The sequence below is a fragment of the Mercenaria mercenaria genome, chromosome 1 (genome assembly GCF_021730395.1).
Source record: "Mercenaria mercenaria strain notata chromosome 1, MADL_Memer_1, whole genome shotgun sequence".
In the NCBI taxonomy this organism is placed as follows: Eukaryota; Metazoa; Mollusca; class Bivalvia; order Venerida; family Veneridae; genus Mercenaria; species Mercenaria mercenaria.
In genome coordinates this window covers 18,729,178-18,741,671 of record NC_069361.1, presented here as the reverse complement: position 1 = coordinate 18,741,671, position 12,494 = coordinate 18,729,178, and the positions used below count along the sequence as shown (strand labels likewise).

Sequence of the window (12,494 nt, the reverse complement as noted above, 5' to 3'; positions counted from 1 at the left end):
GGTGCAGTTTTGCAACTTTTTGTCAAAAAGTTGAAAAAAAATTTCTCCAAGGCAATAAAAACATTTAGGGTCAGCCAAAAATTTAGGGTAGGTCGGGATACCGGAAACGAACAATTTATTTTTTTATGCCTTATATGTTACCCTGTAGTTTTCTCTGCAGTTCTTTATTTTCTTTCTCCAGACTTGATATTCTTCTTTCAAAAGCATCTGCTACCATAGACTCTAGATGACTAGGATCCACACTTACACTGTCTCGTAAACATGCAGTGTCGGATAATTGACTGAAAACACAAAAATATCATGTTAAAAACAAAGACCATTAGACAAACTTGCTTTTCCTACTTCTAGCTTTTGTTATTTCTAGACTATGAAAATGAGTTTTGAAGCTAGTCTAAGAATGCAGCCTTGCCATATAAAGTATAACAAAATTTGTACCAAGTAATTACAAATCAGATGTAACATATCACTGCTCTCAGATTTCTGATTTATGACATTGCAACCTGAAGAGAATTATAGCCCAGGGTATTTTATCATATTTAAAATTCAAGTGAAAATCCTGTGCACTGCAACACATTCAAATACAACTTCATTTTTTTAAACAATTTACTATTTATCATTTCAAATCAAAGAACTGTATCAACTTACCAGTTTTTTGTGAATGTAAATCCTACAAATGGTAAATGGTGACCTTTAAAGGTACCATGAGAGGATGGTGGAACTGTGTCCTGAAAGGGGGAAAAACAAAGCAATGAATGACTGAAACAATGTCCCTTATCCCTGTACCTGTCAAGACTACTGTCTACATATCACTTTATAGAGATTTTTGTTTTCTTTCTCGAGGGGCTAAGGGTGGGGGGGACCATGTTCTCTAACATATCGGTTATATAAGGACAGGCGGTTCATCTAACTAGTGTTTCTGGATTCTGTACCTGTGTTAACCTGTTCTGTACAACTGAATGTCAACTACGCCTCAAGAACCAGAGGTGGAGGATGTATCATTTCATACCAAACTTTTACCAAAATGACACAGGACATATTACCTTGTCCGGGGATTGAATATAGTATACAACACCTACAGTTTATAGATGTATGCTGTCTGTTTGAGCTATTGCGGCAGGCTTAGATATAGCTAAAAATGTTTTTTCATTAACTGCTTTATCCCACCTTACTACAGGAAAACCTTGCTGCACGCTCTACATGTGACAAATATGCAGAACGTAAGTTGTTCTAAAAGGTTTCTAATTTCTCCATTCAACAATATAACAATTCTGAAAGAGAATTTGCAGCACTATTTTCTAACCTACTGCAAGACAAACAGGTCAATTTACAAGTACTGGACATACCTACTGACATATTAACATAGCAGACAGATGGTTGAAATGCTTACACACACTTTACTGACATTTTTGCTTAAAACATTAGGAACTCCTCAAAGTCTGAAAACTTTTTCTACGGACAACTTTCAGAAAAGGGGTGTAGTAAAACTTACTGTATGTTTAAAGTCCGAATCATCCACATCAAAATTTGAAGTATCTGTGGGACTGCTTACTTCTGGTATGAATGGGGCTGTCACTGAAATGACAAACACAATAAACAAATCATTCTGTTTTGTTACAAAACACTGTGAAGCAATGGCAAATCTACATTTAAGGTAACCTAGCAAAAGGCAATCTGAACCACTAACTCAAGTTTATTACATCTTTATTGTATAATTTAAAATACAAATTTTAAAAGAGAAAGATTTATACATCTCATTAAATCATAATGGTTAAGACTTCAAATGAATAACTTACTTTCTCGAATGTTTTCCCAATCAATTCCTTTAAACCAGGCATGTTCCTTGAAGTCCCTGACACCGTTCTTTCCAAACCGGGCATCAGGTGAGCATATAAGACTCTTCATCAGATCTTTGGCAAGAGTAGAACAGTCTTCAGACTCGTCTATGTCTGTGGGAAACTCAAACCTTGTCTGCAAAACAAATGAAACATCAGATATTATATAGCTTTTCAAAATACTTCATCATAAGCCAAACATACAGTGAATGAACATGCCTGTATACAACAAATCAAGTGCTTAAAATCACATTTTTGGTTGTCATGTTTTTGTCATCTACTGACTCATACCAATAACATTATTCCTTGCATAATACCAGGGTTGAAAAAAATTCTGAATGGTTTATCATGTCTCCCACCACACAGTGGTGTGGGAGACATATTGATTTACTCCAGTCTGTCTGTCTGTCACAAAGCTTGTCCGCACTCTTAAGTCCAACATTTCTCATCCGATCTTCACCAAACTTGAATAAAATGTGTTTGACCATGAGACCTAGGCCAAGTTCAATAACTAGCCAAATCGGTCCACGCATTTTGGAGTAACGGCCCTTGAATTACCGAAAAAAATCGGCCTTTTTACTCTTGTCCGCACTCTAAGTCGAACATTTCTCATCAGATCTTCACCAAATTTGAACAAAATGTGTTTGACCATGAGATCTCGGCCAAGTTCAATAACTAGCCAAATCGGTCCAGGCATTTTCGAGTAACGGCCCTTGAATTACCGAAAAAATAGGCCTTTTTACACTTGTCCGCTCTGTAAGTCGAACATTTCTCATCCGATCTTCACCAAACTTAAACAAAATGTATTTGGCCATATGATCTAAGCCAACTTCAATAACTAGCCCAATCCGCCCAGGCACTTTTGATTTATGGCCCTTGAATTACTGATTGGATCCACTTGTCCATACCATCAAATTGGATCCACTCGTCTAAACCATCTAGAGAAACTAGACATTTTTCATAGGGGCAGTTGTGGGAGATATGCGCTTTTCTCAAAAGCATCTCTAGTTTGAATCCCTTTTGTAGACTGGAGACTCTTTCAAATTTTTTGAAAAGTCCAACCAAAATCAGAATATTAAGAACAAGAGCTGTCTCCATAGGATGACACATGCCCCCGATGGCACTTTGAATGGATAGTTATGGCCGATGTTAGAGTTTAGGACCTTTAACCTACGGACCTGGGTCTTGCGTGCGACACGCCGTCTTACTGTGGTACACAGTCATGCCCAATAATTTTAAAATCCATGCATGAATGACAAAGATATGGACCGGACACGCCCATCAATGCACTATCATGAAATATGATCTTTAACGTCTAAGTGTGACCTTGACCTTTGAGCTACGGACCTGGGTCTTGCGCGCGACATGTCGTCTTACTGTGGTACACATTCATACCAAGTTATTTGAAAATCCATCCATCGATGACAAAGATATGGACCGGACACGGATGCACTATCATGAAAAATGACCTTTAACGTCTGTGACCTTGACCTTTGAGCTACGGACCTGGGTCTTGCGCGCGACATGTTGTCTTACTGTGGTACACATTCATGCCAAGTTATTTGAAAATCCATCCATCGATGACAAAGATATGGACTGGACACGAATGCACTATCATGAAAAATGACCTTTAACGTCTAAGTGTGACCTTGACCTTTGAGCTACGGACCTGGGTCTTACGCGCGACATGTCATCTTACTGTGGTACACATTCATGCCAAGTTATTTGAAAATCCATCCATCGATGACAAAGATATGGACCGGACACGAAAATTGCGGACAGACCGATAGACTGACAGACTGACAGACGGTTCAAAAACTACATGCCTCCCTTTGGGGGCATAAAAATTGTAGTTTTGTTGGATTTTCAAGACTTATAGAAATGTTGCTAGACTAGAACACTTAAATGAAGAAAATCATTAACAAAAGCTTACACCAACATTATCATTGAGTTTGCAATTTTTCCTACAACAAGAGCTGTCCGTAAGACAGCCAAGCTCGACTATTCGAAATATTGTCACAGAAGCAGGAAATTATTACCCAAAATGTTAAATATCAAAAGAGTTTTAAGTTCGAAACGGGACATAATTTGACCAAAATGCATATCAGTTATGGGACTTGATGCTATCAACTAGTTTAATAACCCCGAAGAAACATGTGAAGTTTCAATTCCATATCTGCATTAGTTTTGGAGATAGTAACTTGCATGTAAAACTTTAACCAGAATTTTCTAAGTCCAAAAGGGGGCATAATTTGCTCAAAATACATGTTAAGAGTTATGGAACTTGACCCAGTGAGGTTGGTAACTGACCTAGAAAAAGAATAAATAAGTTTCAAAGCTATATGCCTTTTGGTAATAGCTGTATGTACTTGTACGCAAAACTTTAACCAGGATTTTCTAAGTCCAAAAGGGGGCATAATTTGCCCAAAATACATGTCAGAGTTATGGGACTTGATTCTATCAACTAGTTTTATAACCCCGAAGACACATGTGAAGTTTCAATTTAATATCTGCATTAGTTTTGGAGATAGTAACTTGCATGTAAAACTTTAACCAGAATTTTCTAAGTCCAAAAGGGGGCATAATTTGCTCAAAATACATGTCAGAGTTATGGGACTTGGCCCAGTGAGGTAGGTAATTGATCTAGAAAAAGAAAAAATAAGTTTCAAATCAATATGCCTTTTAGTAATAGCTGTATGTACTTGCACGCAAAACTTTAACCAGAATTTTCTAAGTCCAAAAGGGGGCATAATTTGGCCAAAATACATGTCAGAGTTATGGGACTTGACCCAGTGAGGTAGGTAATTGATCTAGAAAAAGAAAAAATAAGTTTCAAATCTATATGCCTTTTAGTAATAGCTGTATGTACTTGCACGCAAAACTTTAACCAAAATTTTCTAAGTACAAAAGGGGGCATAATTTGGCCAAAATGAAGGTCAGAGTTATGGGACTTGGTGCTATCAACTAGTTTTATAACCCCAAAGACACATGTGAAGTTTCAATTCAATATCTGCATTAGTTTTGGAGATAGTAACTTGCATGTAAAACTTTAACCAGAATTTTCTAAGTCCAAAAGGGGGCATAATTTGCTCAAAATACATGTTAGAGTTATGGAACTTGACCCAGTGAGGTTGGTAATTGATCTAGAAAAAGAAAAAATAAGTTTCAAATCAATATGCCTTTTAGTAATAGCTGTATGTACTTGCACGCAAAACTTTAACCAGAATTTTCTAAGTCCAAAAGGGGGCATAATTTGGCCAAAATACATGTCAGAGTTATGGGACTTGACCCAGTGAGGTAGGTAATTGATCTAGAAAAAGAAAAAATAAGTTTCAAATCTATATGCCTTTTAGTAATAGCTGTATGTACTTGCACGCAAAACTTTAACCAAAATTTTCTAAGTACAAAAGGGGGCATAATTTGGCCAAAATGAAGGTCAGAGTTATGGGACTTGGTGCTATCAACTAGTTTTATAACCCCGAAGACACATGTGAAGTTTCAATTCAATATCTGCATTAGTTTTGGAGATAGTAACTTGCATGTAAAACTTTAACCAGAATTTTCTAAGTCCAAAAGGGGGCATAATTTGCTCAAAATACATGTTAGAGTTATGGAACTTGACCCAGTGAGGTTGGTAATTGACCTAGAAAAAGAATAAATAAGTTTCAAAGCTATATGCCTTTAAATGATAGCTGTATGTACTTGCATGCAAAAACTTAACCAAGGTGTGACGCCGACGCCGACGCCGACGCCGACGCCAGGGTGAGTAGAATAGCTAGACTATTCTTCGAATAGTCGAGCTAAAAATCATGAAAATGAGAACAACATACTGCATGGTTCATGATTTTCCCATATGTTTCCACAAGAGATTCAGCATAGAAAGGTGTACAGCCATACAACATCTCATACATACATACACCTAGAGACCACCAGTCACACTCGGGACCATATTTACCATGACCATCCTCCATTGCCTGCAACAAAAAAGAAATCCTTACTGTAAGGTGTTGATCGCTTAACCCTAAAAACAAAGTTCACAAGTTTGAAACTGTTGGTTAAGGTTACCATTTGATATGGATAACCAATACATGTATCTCATAAAACATTTAAATATCAGACTGTCTGTCTAACAGGTTTAATGCCATATTCCAGCAGTACTTTAGGTAATGTGAAACCATGAAGTCAAAGTGGTTATGGGGTATGAAGGGCTTTCTTCTAACAAGAGGGTCATGATGACCCTGGATCGCTCACCCGAGTAATATGAGCTACATGTTTCAAATGTCAAACTGATGATTTTTAGAAATTTTTTGGAAGATTTTCCAATGTACAATCAAGTAACCCCTGGGGCGGGGCCAATTTTATCCCGGGGGTCATGATTTGAACAAAATTTGTAGAAGTCTACTAGGCAATGTTACATATCAAATATCTAAGATCTAGGCCTTCTGGTTTATTTTTAGCAAATTTATGAAGATTTCCCTATATATAGATGTACAATCAAGTAACCCCTGGGGCTGGGTCAATTTGCCCCTGGGGTTCAAGATTTAAACAAATTTTGTAGAGGTCCACTAGGCAATGCTACATGTCAAATATCTAAGCTCTAGGCCTTCTGGTTTATTTTTTTAATTTTTTTGAAGATTTTCCTATAGAAATCTATGTAAAATCAAGTGACCCCTGGGTAGGGGTCATGTTTTGAACAATTTTAGTAGAGGTCCACTGGGCAATGCTACATGTCAAATAACTAAGCTCTAGGGCTTCTGGTTTCTGAGAAGAAGATTTTTTAAGATTTTCCTATGTAAAATCAAGTGACCCCTGGGGCGGGGTCAATTTTGACCCCGGGGTCATGATTTGAACAAACTTGGTAGAGGTCCACTCGGCAATGCTTCACACCAAATATCTAAGCTCTAGGGCTTCTGGTTTTTGAGAAGAAGATTTTTAAAGTTTTTCCTTTCGGTTGCCATGGCAACCAGAGTTCTGCATGGAATTCAATTCTTTGAATAATTTTTGTAGAGCTTCACCCAAGGAACATTCCTGTTAAGCTTAGATGAAATTGGCCTAGCGGTTTATGAGGAGATGTCGTTTAAGGTAAAAGTTTACGGATGGACGCCGGACGGTGAACGATCAGAATAGCTCACCCTGGTGAGCTAAAAATATATAAGAGGCCAATATTTGGTTATTTCACAATTATAAGAGGCCTAACTGTGCCCTAGTCTCTCTCCTTGACCTTCTGCCCTTGTTTCTGGCCAAGTTTGCTGAATTTCCTTAAGCAGTTCATTCAAATTTATCAAGTTTTTCTATATTTTGCCTTGACAGCCTAAAAATGAATAACCATTAAAACAAACTTTGTAAGAAGTTGCTTACAATTTTTCTATTTTTAGTTCTGGTGTCCCCCTGAAACGATTACAATGAAACTACCAACCAAGTTTGATGAAGATCTATCAATCAGTTCATGGAAGAATTCATTAAAAGGTATTTTTATTTTTAGCTCTAGTGGTCCCTAAACGGGGCCATACACCCCTATTTGAACAAGATTGGGAAAAAACCTTACAATGATGCTGCTGACAAAATGATGAAGATCCATAAAGCACTTCATCAGAAAGTCATTTAAAGATATTTCTATTTTTAGCTTTACTGGCCCCTACAGGGGGCTAAGAGCCTCCATTTGAACAAAACTGACACAAGACCTTATAATGATGCTACATACCAAGTTTAATGAAGATGTTTGTTTAACAGTATTTCCATTTGTAGACCTAGCAGCACATAATAGGGACTGACTTTCCACATTTGATTACCGGTATATTTGGAATGTCCTTACGACTATGCTACAGATCAAGTTGAAGTGGCTTGTGAAAAATTGTTCTAATGCATTACCTGGCAATTTACAACTTACTTATTAGTGGGAATGGAATATATGTCCTACTAGTACCAAGTTTTTGGGATTTGACTACGGAAAACAGATTTCTGTAAAATGTTTACTTACCCTTAAAATTTCTGGTGAAATATAATCTGGTGTTCCTACGGCAACAGAGGACTGCACAGTTCCATCTGTTAACAACTTCAAACAGGAACCAAAGTCTGCTAGCACAATATGACCACTTAAATCTAATAGCACATTATCTGGTTTAATATCTCTATGTACATATTGAAGTTCATGTAATGAATTTATAGCTAAAACCATTTCAGCTATGTAGAATTTACACATTTCTTCTGGTATTCGATCTTCAAACTTGCTTAATAATGTCAGAAGGTCTCCACCAACGTAGTAGTCCATGACCAGAAACTGAAATGAGGAAATGGACACTCACTCACTTACAATCAAAACAAACAAAAATTTGAGGAATAAGGTAACAGAACAGTCTAGTTTTCAACTGAACAAAATCACGTTCAGTATGCAGCTATTCAACGACTATCATCATTTTATGATACAAATGAAGGCAGATTTGTAGGCTTCCTGACCAGACAATCTCTTAATAAATATTTGAAAATGAGACCAAACAAGGGCAGATAAAGTAGTCAAGTCGTAATTTTTTTTTTAATGGATCAACATATAAACAGTGACATTTTTTAAAATCATCTGACACAAACACATCAGGCCAAAAAATTAGATCTGTCTAACTTATATCTCAAGTTTAGAAAATTATGTTCAGAGCTGGAAATCTCTGAAGGGACACAAGTCGGATATAATATCAAACCTGCACAATTTAGATAAATAATAAATGAAAACAGTTAAACTTTGTTCTATGGATGATCAAAAGAAAATAATAAGCACTTTTCCCAGAGGCAAAACATCAATGTAACAGATCTTCTAATATGAAAAATCATCTATATTTTCATCAAAATATGACTGGCATATTATTTGGGGCAAAACAGGCACTGATAGTTTTCTTTCAATTATTATTTAGTTTTATCTCACTGTATTTCAAACACTCTGGATAGATTATCTGTGTAAAATTACTCTCTAAATGCTTATGTCCACATACTCTAAATAAATAAATTATTTCTTTAATAATGTCATTCCTACATGATACATTCAGCCTAAGTACTAAAATGGTAAATACGTTTTAACTTTGGATAACAGAAAATAACAAAACTAAGTACCAAGAAGTTGTCATCTTGAAATGCAAAGTGAAGGTTTGTGATCCATCGTCTATCACCATACACTAACACATCTCTCTCCTCCTTAAAACATGCAGTCTGAAAAAACATAACATTTGATATTAACTCAATCACAGCAGCTCTCATATTAAATGCAAGAGGGCCAAGATGGCCCTAGGTCGCTCACCTGAGTAACTAACCATAACAGTGTAAACATGCAGTCAGTGTAAACACCCCGGGATACCTTTATTTTTATAGAAAGCTTTGAATATAATTGATTTTACTGCAGCTTTATCATATTAAGCAATAAACAGAGCATGAATAATGGTGTATCGTAAGTAGCAGACTCATAACACGAACCCCGGGACGCCAGATTCTTCTTCGCGATGCAGTGATAAACTGCATAAACCGGGACACCTTATTTCCCTGAGAATGTAAACATCCCGGGATACCCTAGAACCCATGACGGAATCTGGCCAGTTTTCGAAAGGAACCAAGATATTATGTCAACACAAGTTGTGTGCAAGTTTTATTAAAATCAATTGCAAAATGTGGTGTCTATCGTGTTTACAAGCCAAAAATAGCAAATCTTGGACCTTTAAGGGGCCATAACTCTGGAATCCATGATAAGATATGGCCAGTTTTCGAAAGGAACCAAGATATTCTGCCATTATTATGCGGTCTCCACCGAGTTCACAAGAAATTGTGGACGGAAGCGACGGACGAAGGGGAACCACAAAAGCTCAACCTGTCACACTACGCGACTGGTGAGCTAAAAATTATGGAATCTGTGGATTAACAGCAATGTTCCTTATTATTCCCAACTACACTGTAAGTTACTGGTTTAAGATTTAATGAAGACTAGAGCTCCGCCAAGCGGGGCGATAAATGCCCAAAGTGTTATATTTGAGGACGGAAGCAAAATTCACAGAAAAAGCAAAATGTTATAATTTTTGGGGGTTTTTTTTCATGAAAGGTGTGTTGTATGTGTGGGTGGGAGCAGGGGGTGTGTTGTGGTGGTGACAGGACACTAAATGGCAAGAAACTACAAGAAAAAAATTGTTTTCTAGGTTGGTACGGGCAGGGTGGTGGGGGGAGGGCTGGGATGCAGTGTGTGTGCGTGCATGTGCGCGCGCGCGTGGTGGTGACAGGATACTTAATGTTAGGAAACTAATAACAAGAGGGTTATGATGACCCTGGGTTGCTCACCTGAGTAATATCAAATGTCAAACTGATGCTTAAATATTAAGAAAGTAGGTCAGTAGGTCATATTCATGGTCACTCAAAGTCAGTTTTAAGATCGGTGTGCAAAACTGTATATGTAATCCAAATTTCAAGGCTGTATCTTAAAAACAAAAAAGTAGGTCAGTAGGTCACGGTCAAGTGACCCCTAATTACTTGGGGTCATCAGGTAATTATAATAAGTCTAAGAAATAAGATCAAAATTTTTTGAAATATTTTTTCCTATATAACTCATATAACAAGTGATCCCCAGGATGGGGCCTTTTCATCAAAGGGGCATAATCTGAACAATCTTGAAAGTGGATCACCAGGCAATGCTAAATACCAAATATCAAAGGCTTACGTCCTGTGGTTTTCGACAAGAAGATCTTTAAAGTTTTTACCTATATAAATCTATATAAACCATGTGACCCCCAGGGCGAGGCCATATACTTGACCCTAGGGGGATATTTTGAACAATGTTAGTAGAGGCCCACTAGATGAAGCAACATACCAAATATCAAAGGCCTAGGCCCTGTGGTTTTCGACAAAAAAAAATTCAAAGTTTTTCCATATATAAGTCTATACATAAACCATGTGACCCCCAGGGCGGGGCCATATTTGACCCTAGGGGAATAATTTGAATAATATTGGTAGAGGCCCACTACATGATGCTACATACCAAATATCAAAGCCCTAGGCCCTGTGGTTTTGGATAAGAAGATTTTTATAGTATCCCTATATAAGTCTTTAGATGTAAACCATGTGACCCCCAGGGCTGGGCCATACTTGACCCATGGGGGATAATTTGAATAATTTTGGCAGAGGACCACTAGATGATGCTATATGCCAAATATAAAAGCCCTAGGACCAGTGGTTTTGGACATGAAGATTTTTAAAGTTTTTCCTTTTTGTTGCCATGACAACCAGAGTTCTGCATGGAATTTTTTTTAAAGAAGACCATCCAAGGAACATCCCTGTGAAGTTTCATCAAAATTGGCCTTGTGGTTTAGGAAATGTTGTTTAAAGGAAAATGTGGACGGACTCCAGACAACAGCCGGTGAGCGATCACAATAGCTCACCTTGAGCACTTTGAGCTCAGGTCAGCTAAAAAAGACTGCACATTGTCTCCTTGCCACCTGCCAATATTCCAAGTTTCAAGTCAATATCTTTAATACTTATTAAGTTATGCTCTGGACACAAAATATGACGGGCAGATTTCAACTTTCTGTAACCTTGACCTTTGACCCTGATCATGCACTCTGCAATCCTCTCATCACCATCTACCTACATCTCAAGTTTGTAGTCAATACCTTTAATTGGTTAATAAGTTATGCTCTGAACACAAAACATGAAGAACAGATTTGATCTTTGAGCCTAATTTGTGACCTTTACCTTTGACCCACAGACCAAGTTCATGTGCTCTGCACATCATCTCATCACCACCTACCTACATGCCAAGGTTGAAGTCAATATCTTGCATGGTTATTTAGTTATGCTCCAGACTTGAAACATGATGGCCAATTTTGACCTTTTAGCTAAATTTGTGACCTATAACTTTGAACTACAGAGCTGGTTCAACTGCTCTGTGCATCATCTCAACGCCATCTACCTATATGCCAAGTTTAAAGTAATTCCTTTTAATGTGTATAAAGTTATGCACCAGACACGAATTATGATGGACAGACTGATGGACGGATGGACAGACAGACAGACAGATGTACACACCATCACATAATACGTCCCATTTTTCAGAAACAGGTGTATAAACAAGAGCTATCCGTAAGACAGCGCGCTCGACTTTTCTCAGTGCTTGACTCTGAATTAGAGCTTTGCCAGTAAAAAAAAATCCAAGTTAAAAAGGGACATAACTCTGTCAAAATTCAAATCAGACTTATGGGAATTGTGTTTCTTGGTGTAGACTTCAATAGCAAATAACTACATTGAGTTTCAAGTCAAAAGCTTTAATAGTAACAGAGATATTTGACTTTATAAAAAAATTTAACAAAAATTCTAAGTTAAAAAGGGGCATAATTCTGTCAAAATTCAAACCAGAGTTATGGGGATTATTTCTCCTGGTGTAAACTTTGATGGTAAATAAGTATTTTGAGTTTCAAGTCAAAAGCTTTGATAGTAACAGAGATATTTGACTTTATCAAAAACTTTAACCAAAAATTCTAAGTTAAAAAGGGGCATAATTCTGTCAAAATTCAAATCTGAGTTATGGGAATTGTGTCTCCTGGTGTAGACTTTGATAGTAAATACCTGTTTTGAATTTCAAGACAAAAGCTTTAATAGTAATAGAGATAATTGACTTTATCAAAAAAATTTACAAAAAATTCTAAGTTA

The 12,494-nt window shown here is 37.0% G+C and overlaps 1 protein-coding gene across 4 annotated transcripts in view; it reads right to left on the bottom strand.

Annotated features, from left to right (window-relative positions):
- LOC123544855 (serine/threonine-protein kinase MRCK alpha-like) overlaps positions 1 to 12,494 on the bottom strand; it is a 74,645-nt gene that overhangs the window by 49,674 nt on the left and 12,477 nt on the right. For all 4 annotated transcript variants that reach the window (XR_008370613.1, XM_053541295.1, XM_053541304.1 and 1 more), the window contains exons 5-11: positions 8,928 to 9,023; positions 7,810 to 8,109; positions 5,663 to 5,806; positions 1,794 to 1,968; positions 1,490 to 1,572; positions 646 to 725; positions 142 to 281 (exon numbers count right to left, since the gene is read on the bottom strand). Coding sequence is in view for 3 of the 4 variants with exons in the window: in XM_053541295.1 (XP_053397270.1) it covers positions 142 to 281; positions 646 to 725; positions 1,490 to 1,572; positions 1,794 to 1,968; positions 5,663 to 5,806; positions 7,810 to 8,109; positions 8,928 to 9,023 (1,018 nt within the window). In the remaining variant the exon portion in view is untranslated. The remainder of the gene's footprint in view (positions 1 to 141; positions 282 to 645; positions 726 to 1,489; positions 1,573 to 1,793; positions 1,969 to 5,662; positions 5,807 to 7,809; positions 8,110 to 8,927; positions 9,024 to 12,494) is intronic.